General features: G+C 37.9%; 1 protein-coding gene across 1 annotated transcript in view; it reads left to right on the top strand.

Annotated features, from left to right (window-relative positions):
- Nucleotides 1-20,801, top strand: part of myo10l3 (myosin X, like 3) — a 77,006-nt gene that overhangs the window by 38,779 nt on the left and 17,426 nt on the right. The window contains exons 16-22 of the mRNA XM_077217112.1: nt 914-996; nt 2,555-2,663; nt 4,861-4,941; nt 10,044-10,168; nt 10,420-10,534; nt 19,044-19,150; nt 20,349-20,771. Coding sequence (XP_077073227.1) covers nt 914-996; nt 2,555-2,663; nt 4,861-4,941; nt 10,044-10,168; nt 10,420-10,534; nt 19,044-19,150; nt 20,349-20,771 — 1,043 coding nt within the window. The remainder of the gene's footprint in view (nt 1-913; nt 997-2,554; nt 2,664-4,860; nt 4,942-10,043; nt 10,169-10,419; nt 10,535-19,043; nt 19,151-20,348; nt 20,772-20,801) is intronic.

Raw genomic sequence — 20,801 nt, forward strand, 5'->3', positions numbered from 1 at the left:
CTACACGAAGCCTTCACAGTTTAATGTGCTGGAAACCACACGGCTAACATGCATTCCCTTGAGAAGCATTTGGCATGCTGTCCAGCTCCTTCTCTAGTTGCAATACTTTCTTTTTTTCAGACAGTTTTCTTTCACACTTCTACTTGCTTTTCACATGCTTTTACTTTTTTTACTTCAAAAAAGAATCCGCATTTTAGTCTTGTTTACCAGCAAAAACATCTACACAGATACATTTTCCTGAGAAGCAGCATTGCATCAGGTTGCATGCTTCTCAGGTAAATATATCTTGTTTTAAGGATTTTTACTGGAGAACAAGCCAAAGATACTGATTTAAACCACTGTCTGAGATATGCAAGTTGCATGCAGTCTTTCAAATGCTTTCAGATGCAGCATTTTTAGCATCTGCTTATTTGGCCAACACAAATAAAAGATTGGACAATGAGATCTGGATGAATTATCTGTCTAAATGAGATATTGTAATTATCAAGTTGGTGATATAAATACCCCCAGCATGTGTTTTGGTTTTGGATGCTGCATACTCTACAGCTCAGGAGTTTATTTCAAGGTGTTAAGACCTGTGGAGGAATCTGTCGCCACGGAGGTCACGACTGAGTAATACTCAACAGGTGACTGCATTAAACTTCGGCAGTACCAGCTCGATCAAACTCTCTCTTTGGTCTCTCATCAATTGGCTGAAAGAACAATGCAGGAATCAGAGACTTTGTATTTTATTCACATACACAATTAAGTTCAGTTCAGTTAGAAATGTTGGGGCAGACACATGAAGTAGACTATATATGCGGTGGGTTTACATGAAGGAGTTATATAAAAAGATTATATTAATAAATGGATCAATTAGCATTTTAGTCACTGTACATGTATTTTGTAACTTTTCTTTGTGTGTGTGTGTCAGGTATTGTATGATGTGTGTGGCATTCTAGAGAAGAACAGAGACACTTTCAGGGATGATATTCTCAACATGCTGAAGGACAGCAGGTGACAAATCATTCACGTCATTTCTGCTATTTTAAACAATGCTGTGGATACTATGATCAAAAGTTTTTCCAGCTTGTCATGAGATCAGTGATGCATATACTGTAAATCATACTTCTCATACTGAAAAAAATGGTAACAGTGTACAATAAGGTCTCATTTGTTTACATTGGTAAATGCATTAGCTAACATGGCAGTTTATTTTTTAAAGCATTTATGAGTCTTTGATAATGTTAGGTAGCAAACATATAATTATTCATTGTTTGTTAACAAATACAAAGGGATTTAATTTACAAAGGAAAAATTAAAGGGATAGTTCACCCAAAAATGAAAATGTCATAAGTTACTCGCCCTCATGTCTTTCCAAACCCATAAGAGCTAACCCTTGAACTAACCCTTTAAAGGGGTGGTAAAACACGATTTCCCTTTTCTAACTTTAGCTAGTGTGAAATGTTTTTGTTTGAGCATAAACAACATCTGCAAAGTTACAATGCTCAAAGTTCAAAGCAAAGGGAGATATTTGCTTTTAAAGAAAAGGACTACAACAAACGGCTGGTAGGGACTACATGACATTCTTCCCGGGTTAGTGACATCAGCTTCTTTTCACATGCAATAAAAAGTCACTAAGTGTGCATCTCACAACAGTTCCTATACGAGCGATTTATAGATTATCATGACAGAATATGCTAATTGAAGATAGTTAACTCCACACCAGCAACATAAATTCATCAACTAACGATTCAGAGACGTCCTGTTGCATTCTACATGTTGTCACTTCTTCTTGAGTCTCTCCATCTTTGTCTGACTCTGTTTTAACATTAAAGGCAGAACAGTTTCTGTCATTTTAGTGTGTCTGCGTGAGGTAATCGCAGCTGCTAACACACAAGAGCTATTGAAACCCCGTCCTCTGAGACGGCTCATTTACATTTAAAGGGCCAGGCACAAAACGGTACGTTTTTGACAACTTTAACATGCTATATAAAAATATCTGTGGGCTATTTTTTTGCTAAAACTTCACGAACACTCTCGGGACATCAGAGATTTATTTTACATCTTGTGAAAAGGGCATCTTACCACCCCTGTAAATAATGTATTCGTAAATGTTAAAAATAACAGACTAAAAATAATAAATGCTGTAGAAGTATTGTTCATTCTTATTTCATGTTAACTAATGTAGTTAACTATTGTTAACAAATGAAACATTATTTTAAAGTGTTACGCAAAAAAATTATATAAGGGTAGTTGACACTAACTGTATCTAAACTGTATCACTTTTGATACTAAACTGTATTGAAAAACATTATTTTATTCCGCTTTTATGAGCTTATATTAAAAGACTACTTGGAATATGTATACTTCTAAAAATGAACTTGTCATATTTTAGAATCATATCAAAGTATCTAGTGAAGGCAAAAGGCTGTTTAAATAACTTTCCCATACATTTTCCCATATAAATTCTTAAACATCCTTCAACTACCTTGAAGCAGTTGTTGCTGATCTACATTTCTGCTGATATGAATGATGTCTGTGAGTGATATTATCTCTATTGTGTGTTTCTAAGACTTGACTTCATCTACGACCTGTTTGAGCGTGTTGGTAGCAGGAGTGGAGATGATACTTTGAAGATGGGCACTGCCCGCCGCAAACCCACCGTCAGCTCTCAGTTCAGGGTAAGACACAGATCAATGATCGGAATTTGCCATGTGATGCAACTATGTGAAACTACATTTTGAGAGAATCCGGATGATAAGATTGTGAGACACGTGCTCTGTTCCAAAACCTAGTGAGCTGCCTATGTAGGCAGCTAAGGCATTGCAGATGTGCTAAAATACCTTGTTTTTACTAAACTCTAGGGCAGGTTCACATCCTTCACATAAAAAGAATGTATTGCGACAAACTCTGTATAAAAAAAAAATCCAAGATGGCTAACGAAGCAAGAAGAATGTTCAAAAACGTATATTTTATTCACTTCTGTAAGATATGTTAAATTATGTTATTTTCTTTTTGTTGAAGCCGTCATTTCAACGTATGACGTTTCATTTTTTGTATTTTTATTATCTCATTCACAATTAGGGGCGTCATGCAAGCCAAAATTCTGGGGGGGCACAATCTGAGACGTTGCAATTGTTTTTTGACGGGTGATATGGATCATGTTAGGAGGGGTCAGGGGGTTTCTCCCCCTGAAAATTTTTAAATTCTGTCTGCTAAACTTACCATTTCAATGCAGTTTGGGAGGGACAGAAATACCTTATTGGAGCTAGCAGCAACCCTGTTAACAAATTCAAAACCCTCGTTTCTACGAAACTGAAAACAATTGAACCAGCTGGAGACTTTGACACAAAGACAAAACAGAACAGATGTTTCAAAACCGATCAGATAACGTTACTATGGCTTATTGGTTTTGTATGGCAGGCAGTAACATTAGCCAACTAGTTTACGGTTGGACTAGGCTAGCTATCGATAACGTTACACTGACACAACTTAAGTTAATGCTCTGAATTCGCAGCTAATATCAAATCCATAACTTTTTGATCAAGTTAAAATTTCCAGGTCAACCACAAATAATCCCACTACCTTTTAATATCATCCGATAACTAATTCAATTTCGATTTGTTGCTTTGCCCACTTACCACTTCAAGACCATCTGTAAAACATTGCCAGCTCAACGTGCGAGACGAGTGAGTTGCTTGAACATACACAGCAAAGATTTGATACACAGGCACCATATTAGGAAAAAGGGGCGGGCTGATGCTGACCGATTTATTACACATCCAGAAGAATACATTTGAGTCGTTATAGGCTCTGGTAATTATGGAGCATAATAGGAATAAAGTTGTGACAAAAAAAATTACAGGGAGGAAAAATCTGAGGGGGCACGTGCACTTTGAATGGGCATGATGCCACTGTTCACAATGCTTCATGAGATTATAGTTCTTTCACTGTCTATCACAGTCTTGTCTTTTTTCAGATTTTCAATTTGGCTTGCTTCAAATCAATTCAAATTGTAATGTTTTCATTCACATCATAGCTGGTTGGTTTTTGTTCATGGCTTATATTACTTTTTTTTATATAATCTTAATGGGAAAAACTAATGGAAATAAATACTTGATCCAAGGCCGCTGAAAAGTGGGCAGATACTGTTGCACTCTTTTGTAATCAATCGTCGAATCATCGAGTCCTTTTTGTGTGACACGCAGAATTGCTGCCTATGTAGAACATTTCAAATCAGTCACTTAATGGGTTTCATGATAGTTAGGATGCTCCCTTAAAAGAAAGCTGCCTGTGCAGCAAGTATTCAGTGAAGCAGCTCAGTAAGTTTTGAAACAGAGCTCCTGTCTTCTTGTCTATTCTGGGTGGACATTCAAGGTTATGAGTGCAAACCTAGCAGAAATGTTGTTTATTTTTCTGCACTTGTGTGACTGTGTGTGTACCTTGCATGTGTGTGTTTTGTCCCCTTTGTCTAAGTCCCTGTATATCTGCTGGTTTGCGGGGTTACGGGGCTTTGCATGTCATAACTGCCGTGCAGGGGATTTGGCAGCTGCCCTTGTACTGTGGCTCTTAAAGCCAGGGGATTACCCACAAACCGGGCACAAGGGTTTGACAGGGTCTGTGCATGTTCCCCTGTTCCCCTGTCATTAAAGCCAGCCTGGAGCCTCTCAGTCTGAGACTGTGGGATAGAGTGCCAGGTTGAAGGGTCCTTGGTGTGTCTAGGTAAATATGGGCCCTGTCACTGCCTGTGTTTGCCCTCTTCAACAGGAGATGTGGGACGGACAAGCAAATAGCAGCTCTGGTTGCTGAACTGCCCTTTTGGTGCTGTTACTTTCCTGTGCAGGGGTGTAATTTAGTGTTATTGTAACTGTGTTGCAGGACTCTCTTCATGCACTGATGGCTACTTTAAGTGCCTCCAACCCTTTCTTTGTGCGCTGCATCAAACCTAACATGGAGAAGGTAGGATCGACACATTTTTTGTACCGTCCATATCGCAATCAAACCATATTTAATTTCCTTATTGAGTCAGACAATAAAACCGATCTTCCAAAAGCGTCACTGTCACTTTCAAAGGAATAGTTCACCCCAAAATAAAAGTCTGATATTATTAATTCATCCTCAAGTCATTGCAAAATGCATCACTTTCTTTCTCCTTCCAAACATTAGCATTTTGAATGAATGTTCACTCTGGTCTTTTCTATATAATAAAAATGATCAAAAGCAGAAGTAGTTCATTCAAATTAAATATTTAAATTCTTCTTAAGTCTTAAGGTGCAGCCTCATTTATTGTTGTTCGGCAATATTTTGCACGTGAAATCCAGTCATTTCAGTCAGAATCTGCGATCGGGAGTTTCACTTGTGGATGAAAATGTGCCCCACACACATTTAGCACACGTTAAAGTTGGCCGTGTGAGTCTCACTGATCACCAGAAAGCTACTTTGATTGAAAGTGTTTTTTGTGTGTGAGCTATGCTTGATGCATCACTTCACTACGGGCAATGGACCTTTTCGGCCTGCAAAATTTATAGTAGCTTTTTTTACTGAACCTTCTCAAATTTGAGTTATTCACCAATAACTTTACCTTTCACTGTAGATCGTGAATCATATTCAAGCATGTCCATATTCAAGCTGTGTTGTGCAACGTATGAAGTCAATAACGTCCAGCAGTGCTGCTTCCTGCTTGTCTCGTAACCAAATATTGAAGCACCAAATTTGAATATGCAGAAATGCAAATGAGTTTCAAGAGCAATGAGATACAGACCAGACTTTTTGATCCTTGAACATCCTCTGGTCCCTGTTTTGAAACAAGATAAAAGCTTCCAAAGCTTCCTTTTATAGTACGTTAACTTACGTGTACTTACAGTGTACTTACCTAAAAAAGTACTGGGTAATAATGCTTGATTTTACAGTGTGTTAACTTATGTGTACATACAGTGTACTTACCTAAGAAAGTACTGGGTAATATAAGGTAAGTACATGGGTTAAGGTTAGGTTTTGGGGTTAGGTTCAGGGTTAGTACCTAGTTATTACCCTGTTATTGTAATTACTATAATAAGTACATAGTATGTACATGGGGAACAGGACTGTAAAAGGAAGCGTTACCCATTTTTGAAGCAACACTGCACAAGTTATTAAGATATCTTTATTGTTTTATATCTTTCGTATCTTTAATACAAGAGTATTTTGTCTTGTACAATTTTTTAAGTATGTAATGTTGCTTTTAAAGTTAAGATTCAAGATTTTTATTCACCACATAAACAGTTATATACAAAATATAACTTGCAGTGAATTGTTAACCTGGTCAGCTACTTAGCCTGTGCATTAAATGTCTGAAAGGTAAAAATGTAAGTTTAGACAAATATAAGAAATAAAATTGATACTTTTTTTAAAGGTGCAGTGTGTGACTTTTAGTGACATCTAGCGGTTCGGTTGCGAGTTTACACTAAGGGCTCAGCCCACCGCTCACCCCTCCTTTTCGAAGAAGCTACGGTGGCTAAAACGGGACAAACATCGTCTTCTGAGACGGCAGAGAATAGCCAGAGTAAACCAAGTTTCTGTACCACAGTCCATTATAAACCACATCATGGATAAAGTTTACAAAGCCATAGTCAGGTGAGGATCAAGGGTCTTAATATATAATATAATAATAGTAATTAGTTGATTGTCTCACGAACGTAACCAGCACATTTCTCCCCACATTGCAAACCCATAATACAGCGAGGGAGAAGAACCACATGAAACTATGCAACTATATATTTTTTCTAACAGGGTAGTAAAAGTTTAGCTGGCTAATATGAGCTCTTACTGTGGCTGAGCTGGTTAAAGCGTTAAGCCTTGTTTATACTGGACGCGTCCGCATGAGCCCAAAGGTGTGTGCGGCAAAAATAAAGTGATTGTAACAGCGCGCGCGCCTCCACATCCCCTAGACACCATTTACTACACACAATAGGCTTTTTTTCTCCGATTTTGGAAACTCGATCGACTTAAAATGCTTCCAAGATTGACGGGTTTGTGATTCCTGTAACTGTTTTACGGTCAATGACAAGAGTACTAATCAGCTGTCTCACGAACGTAACCAGCACATTTATCCCCACATAGCAAAGCCATAACACAGCGAGGGAGAAGAATTAAGTTACATGAAACAATCCAACTACATATTTTACACCACTGACAAGGGAAAAGTCACTACTCACGGTGTTTATGTCTAGCTTCTAGCTTTCTACGGCTTCTCTTTCAAGGTAGTGACGAAACGCGCTCTGTAGCGCTGTTTGTTCGCTGTCGGCTACGGTAGAAACATGACGTCACAATATGTCGACCTTCATAGAAGGCGATTCCCGCACCTATGTAGATATAAATGCCTCATTCTAAGGTAATAAAAACATTACGGTTTATTAAGTAAGTTCTTTATACACCACTGAACACATAGTTATGGATGTCATATTGCATTTCTGTTAATAGACACTCAAAATTTTTACACATTGCACCTTTAATAATACATTTGAATAATTAATCAATAAATGTACCTAGTTTTAAGGGTACTTTTTACATGATAATTTACATGAAAAACATGAAAAACTCATAAAGAAATCATGGTTGCACTTTAGTTTAGGGTCCAATTCTCACTATTAACTAGTTGCTTATTAGTATGTATATTACTAAGATGTTGGCTGTTTATTAGTACTTATAAAGCACATATCAATGCCTTATTCTGCATGACCTTATTCTACATCCTTTAATCCTACCCAATATACCTAAACTTAACTTACTAACATACGCAACTTCCTTACTAACTATTAATAATAAGTAATTAGGAGTTTATTGAGGCAAAAGTCATAGTTACTAATAAGTTAATAGTGAGAACTGGACCCTAATCTAAAGGGTGACCGAAATCATTATTAGCAGACTAGTGGCCTCTGCTCATTTAAAGTAAAAACTCCCTTGCATCACAGAACATTCTGGCATCATCTCCATGTGAGAAGCTGTACAGCCAGCAAGTGCTCTGAGTCTGTCCTGTTCTGCTCTGTACATAGAGTCTCTTTGTGCTGATCTGCTCAGAACGGAACGGCCCATCCCCACCGCCAGCACATTCCTACAGCCCAAACCCGCCTGTGCTGGGGTCAGAGGTCACGGCTGTCTGCTTCAGAGAGGAGAATCACACTCCTGACCTGCAGCAGAGGAATGTAGAGATAATGGCCAGCAAATCACACAGAGCCAGAGGCAGCCTCTACCCTTCATTATATGATACGGTCGAGCTGTAAAAGTGCTCATTTGAGCTCCCATATTACTGGAATTATTATGATTGTATTGATTTATCAAGGACTCTCGTTTCAGCGGGCAGAGGATCGGGTTGGCGCTTCTTTTGGGGTTGTTGTATTGTGATAACTGTCCTCAGGGAGGGGATCTGTGGCCTCGTCTGGCAATCTGCCTGGCTCCCTCTGTCATTACACACCTTTTCTTCTATCGTTTATGCCACACAACAGTGATCGCTCGCTCATCTCACCCCACTTCAGGCCCCTTTATGGACAATTCTAATGCTGCATACTTCATGTCTAACCCAAGTTGAATGCCCAAATTACTCAGGGAGACCAGAAATACACTTCAGTGTCCTGACACATTAGCCTGACATGATCATTTTGGTTGAGATTCTGCTGATTGAAATGAAGGACAAGGCAAAAGTCAATAGTGGAGCACGCAGTTAAGCTGCACCAGATGTCCAGGCTACTAACAATGAGCCCCGCTCCTTAACATAGTCATCAAACGGCCTGATGGGACTGGACTGTGTGGGAGCAGCTGAACACCAGGCACTGACGTTACTGATCCAGCTACAGATCGCCACTGAGCATGACGCAACACCTCACACAATAGACATAATCAATCCCAGTTGAAGGCTTCATGACTGGCGGTGGGGTTTCACCCCTTTTTCTGCCCACAGACGTCTTTTGTTTTTTATGTGACAGATCAAAACAAGCATCTATATTATCTCCCCCTAGGTTACGGTTAAAGACAAATCAAAACAGGCCCAATAAAGATTCCTAGTCTCATTGCACATGTTTCATCTGGTTTATGTTATTCTTAAGATAAAATGTTTGTCTTTGCAATCCTTCATCAACAACTGAAACATCAACAACTGAAGCATCACGTCATACACTGCAAAAATCAGTTTTTTCCCCCCGTATTTTGGTCTGGTTTAAAAATATTAAAATTTCTTTATTTTCTTTTTTTTTGTACCAAATTTAGATTATTTATAAGAGAATATATATTAAGTTTATGTATCATACACCATTAGGAAAAAAAATTTCTTGTTTGTCTATTTTCTAACACTTTTTTATTATTTAATAATCATATTGAGACCCTACTACTTGATAGTGATGAATAAATATATAACAGTATACAGTTTTTAAGCATAGAACCTCACAACATTTCTGCATTGAAAATAAAAACATTGTTTGCCAATGGGGAAAGAAAAATAAGCTGAAAAAGAAAAACTTATTTTAAGATATTCTCTGATAATAAACCTGGTTTAAAATTATTTTGATGGTGCCCTTTAGACATTCTGTTAAATATAAGTAACATTGCACCTACATGTCAACTAACTCTCATTAGACTTATTCTGTCAGGGTTACTAGAATAAGTGGACATGTACAGTACTTATAGTCAGTATAATGTCTTCTGGGGACCATCAAAATAAAGTGTTATCAGATATCAAGCACACAGTCTACTAATACATATACTCCAATGAGAGTAATTTGAAATGTAGGTGCAACGTTTATGTAGTCAACAGAATGTCTAAGTAGACCATTGAAATAAAGTGTTACCCAAAGTTTTATCTTGCTTTTAAGGATGTTTATATATTTGAACAGAAAATAAGACAAAAGTACTGATACTAAAAATACTTATATATAATACACTTTATAATATTATAAAGTTAAAATACTTTATTAGAGAGAGAGAGAGATTATGAATGCTGTTTCTTATTGACTTGTGATAGTGTATTAGGACCAAAATTGGGCATAGCCAGTTGATATCCGTGCTGAAGGACATCTCATTCTATCTTCTTCCAGAACGCAAATAAATTTGATGCAGATGTGGTTCTGAATCAGCTACGTTACTCTGGAATGCTGGAGACGGTGAAGATCCGTAGAGCAGGCTTTCCTGTACGGAGAGTCTTTCAAGACTTCCTCAGCAGGTGAGACACGTGGCCAAGAAACCATCACAAAACCACTGACAGTCCATCAAAATAAAGTTTGAAGCACAAAATCTGTTCCAGATGCCCGTTTTTTTGGAAAGTTAGTTAAAGTCCTTGAAACCATAATGAACAATGCCAGGGATGTTTTTCTGAATCTGTTAACGTTTGATCAGGACATTGTTCTCTTACAGTAAAATGAGCGAGGTGGAATGTTTTTGTATGTGTTTAAGTTGTGCCCGCTTCCTGTGCAGATACACAATGATCCTGAGGGACAAAAACCACACGGTGGACGAGAGGAGGAAATGTGCAGATCTGCTTACGAAGTATGACGTCACAAAGAAAGAGTGGCAGCTGGGAAAGACTAAGGTGCGGTTGCATGGCCAACACATGTTCACACACATAGTTTAAAGTAGCAATATAAATAATCTGTGCTAGAACTCAGTGCAATGACTTTGTATAAGAGCTCTTTCTTTCTCAGTTTGAACTACTTAACCTTTTATGTAGTCTGTGGGTTGATCCCTGATATTCATACCTTGTAGTGTTGAGAGAGTCGTGTATTTGAATTTAAATCTAAAAAGGGGCCATTTACAGCATTTACAGTCACAAGAATAAGTTTGTGAACCCTTAAAAATACCCGATCTCTGAAATCTTTCATTGAAGTCACAGTTATAGACAACAGTCCTGAATTTTCTACATTTGTAGACAGGATGTCTTATCTTGATGAACATCCAGGTCTTTAGAAGTGCTTTTTTAGCCTCTTCTAGCTTTGTGAACACAAAAGAAGATATTTTTAAGAAAATGAGATGGGTAACCAAACAGTTAATGGGTCTTGGATGTCTTCTTCAAAATATCTTCTTTTGTGCTCAGCAGAAGAAAGGAATTCATATAGATTTGGAACAACTTGAGTGCAAGTAAATTATGACAGCATTTTCATTTTTGGGTGAACTGTCCCTTTAACTGACTCCAATTAGATATTCACTTACTTTGTCTACACTGCACTGTAAATGATCACTCATTGTCTTCAATAAACTTGTGAAAAGTACAGCTGCTTGTGTGTTATTAATTTAGTCAGATTGATTTTGTCTGCAATTGTGACTTAGATGAAGATCAGACCACATTTATTGAGTAATGGTTAGGGTTAGATTTTATCAAAGGGTTCACAAATGTATTCTTGCCACTATGGTAGTCTGAGGGACTTTTTTGTAGTAAAAACACATATAATACCTCGATACTAACATCATGGAAGTGTCAAAAGATGCACGGTTCCATTTTCTTGCTAATGTTTTGCAACACTCATAGGGGATTTTTTTCCCCCTCTCTTCTCTCTTCATTTTTTTCCTCTTTCTTCCTCATACTTCCTCTGCTCTCACCCCCCTACAAAAAAAAAAATCCCCTCTCTACATCTTGGTAAGGAGTTTTGCGCTCCCTCACTTTGCTGAAATGACTCATCTCTATCTAGTCAGCCTGAAAGAAGAGCACAGCACTTTAAGGGCGTTTGGCAACAGGAGCACAGCAGCTCTGAAAAGAACACTTTCTGTTCTCTGTTCAACAGTGTCTATTCATTCTTATCTTGTAATCAGTCAATTATTCTCTCTCTCCTTGGTCATTCTCTGCCACACATTAAGTACGTCGGTTCAGTCAGGCTGTTTTTACAGTAAGAGGAGCTCTGAGGTTTCCGAGGAACAGGAAGGCACTGTAAATAAAAGGCATTCTTGTGTCTTTTGATTCCGACCACTTTTCTTTAAATTAATTGAATCCAGCGCGCTCTTTGTTATTTCCTTTGGGGTCTTGTGGTTTCTGGCTTTCCTGAGAGCTTGTTTTGGTAGGCCTATCTCTTTATCAGGGGGTCACATTGTTAGCTTGATTGTGCCTTAATGCGGTGTTGCCGTGATTATTTGTGTTTGGGTTTGATTTGAAGCAGAGAAATTATCTCATAAATCAAATAACTTGATTTAATAAGACAGTGATGACCTGTCAGTGGTGACCGGTCATGAGTGGGTAATTGTGAAGGAAAGTCAATTGAAACTAAACGATTAGATGACTTCAGTACACAGGCTGTACTACGTAATGATCATTATCGCAAAATAAACCTTGACATGTTCATCAAGATCACTACATAGTGCATAATTGTATATTATTGCGTGTATAAGGATACATTTCAAATGAATTACTATAAAAGTAAAAAGAAAAGGACATGAAGTACTGATTTGAATTTATCAGTCAATCAGTCAATGGATGTGCACTATATTACACACACACACACACACACACACACACACACACACACACACACACACACACACACACACACACACACACACACACACACACACACACACACACACACACACACACACACACACACACACACACACACACTCTCTCATTAAAAATTTTGGGGTGAGCAGTAATTTTCTTTTTTTTAAATTATTAATAGTTTTATTCAGCAAGGACACATTAAATTGATCAAAAGTGACATTAAAAACATTTATAATGTTACAAAAGATTCTATTCTATGAATAGAAAGTTCAAAAGAACAACATTTTTTTGAAAAATAATTCAAATAAATGTTGTTCTTTTGAACTTTCTATTCATCAAATAATCACGAGAGTCACCATTTCCACAAAATATTTAGCAGCACAACTTTTCAACATTTATAATAAGAAATGTTATTGAGCATCAAATCAGCATATTAGATTGATTTCTGAAGAGATCATGGAGTAATGATGCTGAAAGTTCAGGTTTGCCATCACAGGAATGGTAAACATTTTAATGTATGTCAAAATAGAAAACAGTTTGTACAGTATTTTGATTAAAGAAATGCAGCCTTGATGAGCATAAGATACTTCTTCCAAAAACATTAAATTTATCTTAAAGCCCCCAAATTTTGAATGGTAGTGTATATTTAGATGAAAGTCATTTTGCATTGCACGTAACATAACATCTGAGATTGTTTTTAAGGCATAAGTATCAATGATAATTCAGTTATATGGCTGACATACAAATATAGCAGTTTAATTGATTGTATTTAATAGTCATAAAAATACTTAAACAAATGTGCCATATCATTTAAATTTCATAAAAATGTAAAACCATTTCAGATGGTATGTGCCATGATAATGTACAATACCTCTGAATTCATCACGGCCTCAATAGTTGATTGAATGTAATGCAGTATTTTTCCTTTAGAATGTTGCTTTCTGTCTCCCACACACACATGCATAAAGACACTGAAACAAATGAATTCAGATACACACACTGGACACGCAGACTCACTCCCTGCTGAATAGAGTCATGCTTTACAAATTGTTTAGCTGTAAAATAGCCTCATTGTTCTGTGGTGGAGTCAGGGCTGGACGGCTCCAATTTGTTCTCAGCACGTCAGAGATCCAATGTACTCAAGGTCAGCTACTCTAACCTACAGCTTTCACTGCTCTACCAGACTCCACGATCATACTTGTTAAATAGCCTGTTGCCCTAATGCACCCACGGAAAGCTGACGTCCGTATGACAGACGCTAGGCTGATTGACCCCTCTATGCACAGATCTTATCCCAAAATGCAATTTACCCAACACTGTCCTCCACAAAAGCAATAAATGTATTTGCCCCCCACCATCACCAATCGGTTATGTTTAACCGTTTCTGAAACGACCAGTCCTGCATCCGAAATACTTCGCTAATACATAGTATGTGGAAAAAAGAGCAGTATGTCCAAATTCATAGTATTCGAAAAATTCTGAAGCGTGTATCCGATGGACAGTTTACTATCCCATGAGGCCATGGAAGAAGATTTATGAATGGCAGTGAATGACGGTGTTACTGTCTCGCTGGTAGGTCACGTGACAGTAACAACGTCCGAATTTCATTCATACTACCCATATTCATACTATATAGGATATATATACTTTTTTAATGGTTGTGAAGTGTAGTCAAAATTAAATGTTAAACGTACTCAGACAGTGTGCGATTTGCGACGCGGCGCAGAGTAGTTGGCTACCAGCATACGTTTTGTTTTGGATGCTGGGTTTCTAGTGTCCACACAAGATATCATACCTTGTTTAATGTCAACATGAATTACCATTCACAATTTTGCTTCCATAATTAAACATATTTTTAAGTGAAATAAGATATTCAACTAGAAAGGCAGGACCCATTTTGTATCTGCTGGGAATTAATTAAATGTGGAAAAGCAGATGTTTACCAAAATAGCCTGATCTATCTGAGTTTGGCTTAAGATCTATTTGGCGATTGGTTAAAATTGTAACTCTGTAATATTGTGTGGCAATTAACTATATAATAAGATCAGAACGTTTATAGCAGTGGTTATATATATTTTTTTTATATATATAAAAACATAAATGAGAGAGAACCATCTTGAAGATCTTGCTCGTTTTCTCCTATAATGTTGGGAATAGGTTACTTTGTGTCCTTTTTGTCTTCATCAGTCAGGAATCTACAGAAAAACAATAGTCAGGACATTGGTCAATGTCGTTGTAGTGCAACATGGAGTATTATTAGCAGCTGGGAGAGGAAGATCAGACATTAGGCAGTGCATATGGAGGTTGTTTGATCAGTGTTTACCCATATGTTCCACACATGCTTTTCATGTAGCTATATAAATACAGTCTATTAAAAAAAAACAGTTTAATGTATTCCATCAATTCTTGACGATAGATCAAGTTGGCAGTTAAATCTCCAGACAATGACCTTTGACTGAGTCCGCCATTGCTCTACGTGTTTGGCGGTCCACTATGGTTGTTATCATGGCTCACGGTCTGTTTTGTTTTATGATTTCATTCAGGAGGGATTGTGATCAGTAGAGAATGCATGTTCAATGCAGGTCCTCTCGAGCTTTTGTTTGTGGTGTTTTTGTGAGTGTCAGATTTGAGGTGGAGGTGAGGGGAGGGGTGGAAGATCAAGAAAGGGGTCTGGGATTGTGTTTCCTTGCTCAAAACAAAACAACTTGTGTGTAATTATATATCCATGCTGATTGTGTGTTGAGGAAGTGTGATCCCTAGAATCGGGGCTCAGGTTTTTTTGTGTGCGTGGGATGGGGGAAGGATGTGGACGAGGAAACGTCCTCCTGTGTGTGCGTCTGCAGCTGTGCGTCGTGATTACAGGAACATCTGGGTCGTCGGTTCCAGGAAATCTCACAATGGGCTTAAATCTGTGGGAGGCCAGACGTGACACTGTGTGTAAGTGTTGATGTTAATTGAAAGGACCTGATTCTGTTAATGGTAATACCAACCTATACAGACTAGTATCAGCATATGATGTATATTGGATGCTGCTTTGCTGGTGTTCCCAATAGTCTTCTTCTCTAGTTTAACAAGTATGATGTCCTTGGGTAGCCAGCTCCACCGCCATGCTAGCTGACCAGCTAAATCTCAGCTCAAGTTTTAAGCTTTACCAATACCGATAGTAGCATGGAGATTCATGTTGGTATAATCATAGTTTAAGCAGCACAACTGTTTTCAATGTTGGATCATGTGACACTGAAGACTGGAGTAATGAAGCTGAAAATTCAGCTTTTCCATCAAAGGAAAAAATTACATTTTAAAATATATTCCAAAAGAAAACAGTTCATTTAATTTGCAATAATATTTCACAATATTAGTGTTTTTACTCTATTTTTGATCAAATATTTACAACTTTGGTGAGGATAAGAGACTTCTTTCAAAAACATTAAAACAATCTTACGGACCCCATAATTTTTAACAGGTTAGACACTTTAGTATACCAAGAGAGGAGTTGTCATATTCATAAATGGCAGAGAACAGCGACTGACACTGTAGGTCATATGACAGTGCCAACATGGAGTGCCAATACGTCCGGTTTGTTTTTATAATACATACATGAACACTATAGTCGATAAGTTACTCATCACATCAGGGCTCTCAAGTTTTATCAAAAGTTTAGAGTGAGATTTAGGGACGGAGCCACCCAAATATTTGTAGCAGCGGTCCCTCGACCCAACCAAATTCGCTTCAATTTTTGCTAGCAGTTCAATTTTGCCTATTGTTCATAATTGACCAGCACAAATGGAAATTGTAACAATTGTTAAATCTGATAAAAAGACAAATTCATCCAAATAAAATAAATAGTTATATTTAAAAAATACAAATTTATTGAAAAATAATAATAAATTTGACCCAACTGAACATCAGTGCTCAATGTACATAACATTGTGTCATAACAACTTGCCCTGAGCATGTATGTCAAGACCCAAACCGGTCACCTTTACAGGGGTCATCGGATGCCCATTTTCCACAAGTTGGTATGATTCTTTTGGGTCTTCATGTAAAGTTTGTAACATAACAGTTTGGTTAACATTTCTCAATGTTTGTGTAAAACAACACCATTTTTACCTCTTTAAAAACAGCTCTGTTCACAGTGACCCGTTTCGTTGCATGTCTCTATAAATGATAATGAGCAACAACTTTTTGAGGATTAAAAAAATGTGAATGGATTTTTTTCATTGCATGGTGATTGTGTCCACACACTGCGAAGACACATTTATTTGCAAATACCATATAAAAGTGTATTTTGCATCCGATGACCCCTTTAAAAGCAGTTGGAGAGTTTCTGAATCCATCAAAAATAATTTAGCACGAATTTGGCTATACTCCTCAACATCAGCTCTCACTGTCTTTGATCACAGGCAAGAGATATCTTCCAGGAATCGTAAAATCAAAATGCTAAAAAAATAAAAAATAAATGAAGATGTCCGCAAACCGCATTCATCAGATCTTGCTCTTTCAACTTCCACTCCGTGTGTGCGCGTGTTGTCTAGTAACGAACGAGCTTGCAGCGGGAACACATAATTTACCCGGAAACAACTCATTCTAATTTCTGATTGGCTGGTAGCTAGCATTTAACTCGGTATAACTCGAGACAGATGCTATGAACTCGGCAGAGAACTTCCCTCCGTTTGCCTGCGTCTCGTCCATTAATTGTATAGCGGGACAAGTTCCCTTACTCCTCAGCGTGAGAAATACAAGGTGTGGCGTGTGAGCGTGTGAACGGGTTGAAATGTGTGTGAGACTTGAGAGCCCTGTCACATACAGTATTTGACCGTACACAGATTAAGAAGCAGTTTTTGTTTTAAGTAATATATCTATTTTGTAAAGCTATCTGTCGGTCATATTTTTGTAGAATATTTTGCTTAGTGTGTTTTATATTTCTTTAAAGATGCAGTCAGTATTTGTTTAGCTAGCATTAGCATTGCTGTTCTTTGTGTACTTTAAGTTCTGATAACACAGATGCTGCTCTGCCATCTGTTGACATGGATCAGCATGATTGTCTCTGAGTTTTATGTAAATTACACTGATACTGGTGTGTTTTAGAGAGTGTCTACAGAATAGTTAATCCCCTTACCTGTACAACAACAAAAAAAGAAGCCACTTGGCCTTTAGTAGAAATTTCTCCATTATCAAATATTTCCATCGTGTGGGCTGTATCAATGTTTTTTCTTTGTTGGTCTTTCGATCTTGTGGTTTCAGCTCATTTTGGTTCTTTATCCGTGCAGGTACTGATTCTTCTGTTGTCTCGGGTGGCAAAACATTGTATTAAGTGTGTTTCAGTGTCTAATTTTCGCTCTTCACATCACCAAACAACACAATGCTACATCTGCATCTGTAGTCTATCTACAGAGCTGGCAGACAACGAGAATGAGGTTGAGTTAAAACTAGCGCCACATCATTTGAACATGGTGAAATACATTGATGAGGGCAACCCACACTATACAAAACATGTTACAGTCGTCTTGTTGTGTGACAGATGACTATTTACTAAAAAAACTATTTATTTCATAATGTGTAAAACTTTTAAATGAGCTTTTAATGTCAGGTCAAGTCACTTTTATTTATACCCAATCTGGATCGTATCTCTGCAAGTAGGTGGATCTCGAGAAACAAGATTCGAGCTCTCCTGATTCATACAATATAGATTGTTTTAAAAAAGCTCTACAGTAAAAAGAGGAAAATGACAGTTAATGATACAAACGTCATCAAATATGGCAAATATGGTACTAATTTAAATGGTGCTGTAAAGCAGCTCTAAAAACACAATTCGGTTCAGTGTTGATTCAGTTCAATAACAGTGTCAATGCTGCAAAAATCATCAATTATGAATATAAGACAGCCGTACAGAACAAGTGTCATCATTCAGCTCAATTCTGTAAAATGTTTGTCCCTGTCCAATAGTGTCACTGAAGTCAAACAAATAATATTGCAGAATACTAAGTGTCTTCTAAACCACAACTAAGCGAGACAAAGGCGACAGTGGCAAGGAACCCAAACTCCATCAGATGAAAATCTTTGGAGGAACCAGGGCTAGTCCATTACTCTTCGGTATAACACTGTAGTTTATTCTTTTACATAATTTATAGATATATTGCCATTTATTATGCAGAACTTCACCTTTTCTTCAACTGAACTGTGTTTCTCTTCTATGAGTCAACATCTCTGAGTAAAGGGTTAAGCTTTCATGTCTCTTGTCTTTTAGAGAGTGAGGGTGTGGCCTGCTCTTTGGCCGAGAGCCACTCTTTCCCCCTCGTCTCTCTCTCTCTCTCTCTCTCTCTCTCTCTCTCTCTCTCTCTCTCTCTCTCTCTCTCTCTCTCTCTCTCTCTCTCTCTCTCTCTCCATGCACGTCAGTCTGTCTGGAATAGTCTGAGAAGCAGCAGTAACAGGAAATCAGAGCGCTGTGGTTTCAGCACAATGGCAGAGCTCCACAGATCAGTTCCCTGTAGCCTGTAGCCTGCTGAGAACATTTGGAGACGTGCTCACAACGTCTGGAGAGAATTAACAGTCAGTTTACCTAAACCTGCCCTCTTCCCTCTCCCTCTCCTTGTCTTTCTTCTTTGGTGCCGTGCAGGTGTTTCTGAAGGAAGCTCTGGAGCAGAGGCTGGAGAAGGAAAGAGAGGAGGTGCGCACAACGGCTGGTATGGTGATCCGGGCCCACATACTAAGTTATGTGGCAAGGTTAGTGCAGCTTTGTGTGTGTTTGTGCATAAACACGCTTTGTTAAATGGGGCCGTGTGAGTTGCCTAAGACTGTCATTGTGACTTTAGTTACTTTTTTATTGAGTTGAGTGGATGGATTGCCATAATCGAAAATGTGAATGAGTGGAAAGCTGCATCACGGAATGATTTACCAGAGCTGTGTGAATTAGTGCATTGAGTGCAAAACCAATGGGTTAGATTCATTATGAAAAGTGCAGGGAAACTAATAAGGGTTTTACCATGAAAAGTTATCAAGAGTGTCTTTTCACTGCAAATACTGAACAATAAGCACTACACACACAGGTAAATACATTTACATGCTGTTTATTCATAAATCAGTCAGGATTTTGCCCGTTTTGAGAGCTGATAGCATGATCAGGGATTTTATGTTGGTTTATTAACATGCATACTGTGCATACTGTACATGGTTTATTGTATGTAGCTTAGCTGTAAAAAAAAACCCTGTTAAACATGAAAGTAATATGCAATCATTTAAGACATTTTCCTTATATAGAACCTCTTTGGCATAAAGGGTTCTATAAAATTGAGTCAATATCCCTAGAGTTCTATATAGAACCTTAATTAGAGTGTACTCTGATGCCATAGTAAATCAAACATTATGACAGACGTCAAAATATCAACATCTGTTTTGTGTAAATTGTCTGTTGAGACACTATTTTGGTTTCTGGGCGATTAGTGTTCATATACAACTCTGTACTGATGTTATTTATGGGTTTGATGAAGTCTCTGTTTCGCCTTAATTTTGCATAAAGTTCAACACCCACAAATTCACACATAAACACACATAGAGACTCTCAGTCCTGCATTGCAGGTCAGATATGAGATTTTTCTGATTTAGGTGGCCTGGTCTAAATGTATGAGAACTGTGGCACAGCTACTCAAACAGATCAAACACAGATCTTTTATTATGACAGACAACTAAATATCCAGAGTGTTTTATATTAATAACCGTCTTTCATATTTGTGATTGATACTGAATATTTTGAATTGTGTGGCTAATTGCTTTTTAAATGAGTTACTGATGTATTAATGACAGAGTTATTATATTGAGTAATTGCTATAATATACTCATAATTATTATAATATCCCTGTAAACTAATCATTATTGAAAAACCTTGAGGGCTTGCTCTATAATGGTGTAATTCTTCTTCTCACAGAAAAAACTATAAAAAAGTCCGGACCAGCACCATCACAATCCAAAAGAACTACCGCGCTCACTTCTGGAGACAAGCTTTCCTGCGCTTCCGCTCTGCTGCCGTGGTCCTCCAGAAACACCTCCGCGGACAGATCGCTCGGCAACTCTGTCGCCAGCTCTTGGAAGAAAAAAAGAGGAGAGAAGAGGAGGAGAGAATCCGAAGAGAGGAAGAAGAGAGGAGACGTCAAGAGGAGCTGAGGAGACTTGAGGAAGAGAGACGAAGACAAGAGGAGGAAAGGAAGAGAGAGGAGGAGAAACAGAGGCTTCAAGAAGAGGAGGAACGGGAGGCTTTACGGATACGGCAGGAAGAGGAAGAGTTGAACAGGAGGCAGGAAGAGCTCAAGAGCAAACAGATACTGGAGGAAAGAGAGGCAGGGCACAGCAGGTAAAACACAATCTGGGCAAATGTTTGAAT

Source organism: Siphateles boraxobius, unplaced genomic scaffold, assembly GCF_051911475.1.
Source record: "Siphateles boraxobius isolate OS27281-9 unplaced genomic scaffold, OSU_SipBor_1 7, whole genome shotgun sequence".
Lineage (NCBI taxonomy): Eukaryota > Metazoa > Chordata > Actinopteri > Cypriniformes > Leuciscidae > Siphateles > Siphateles boraxobius.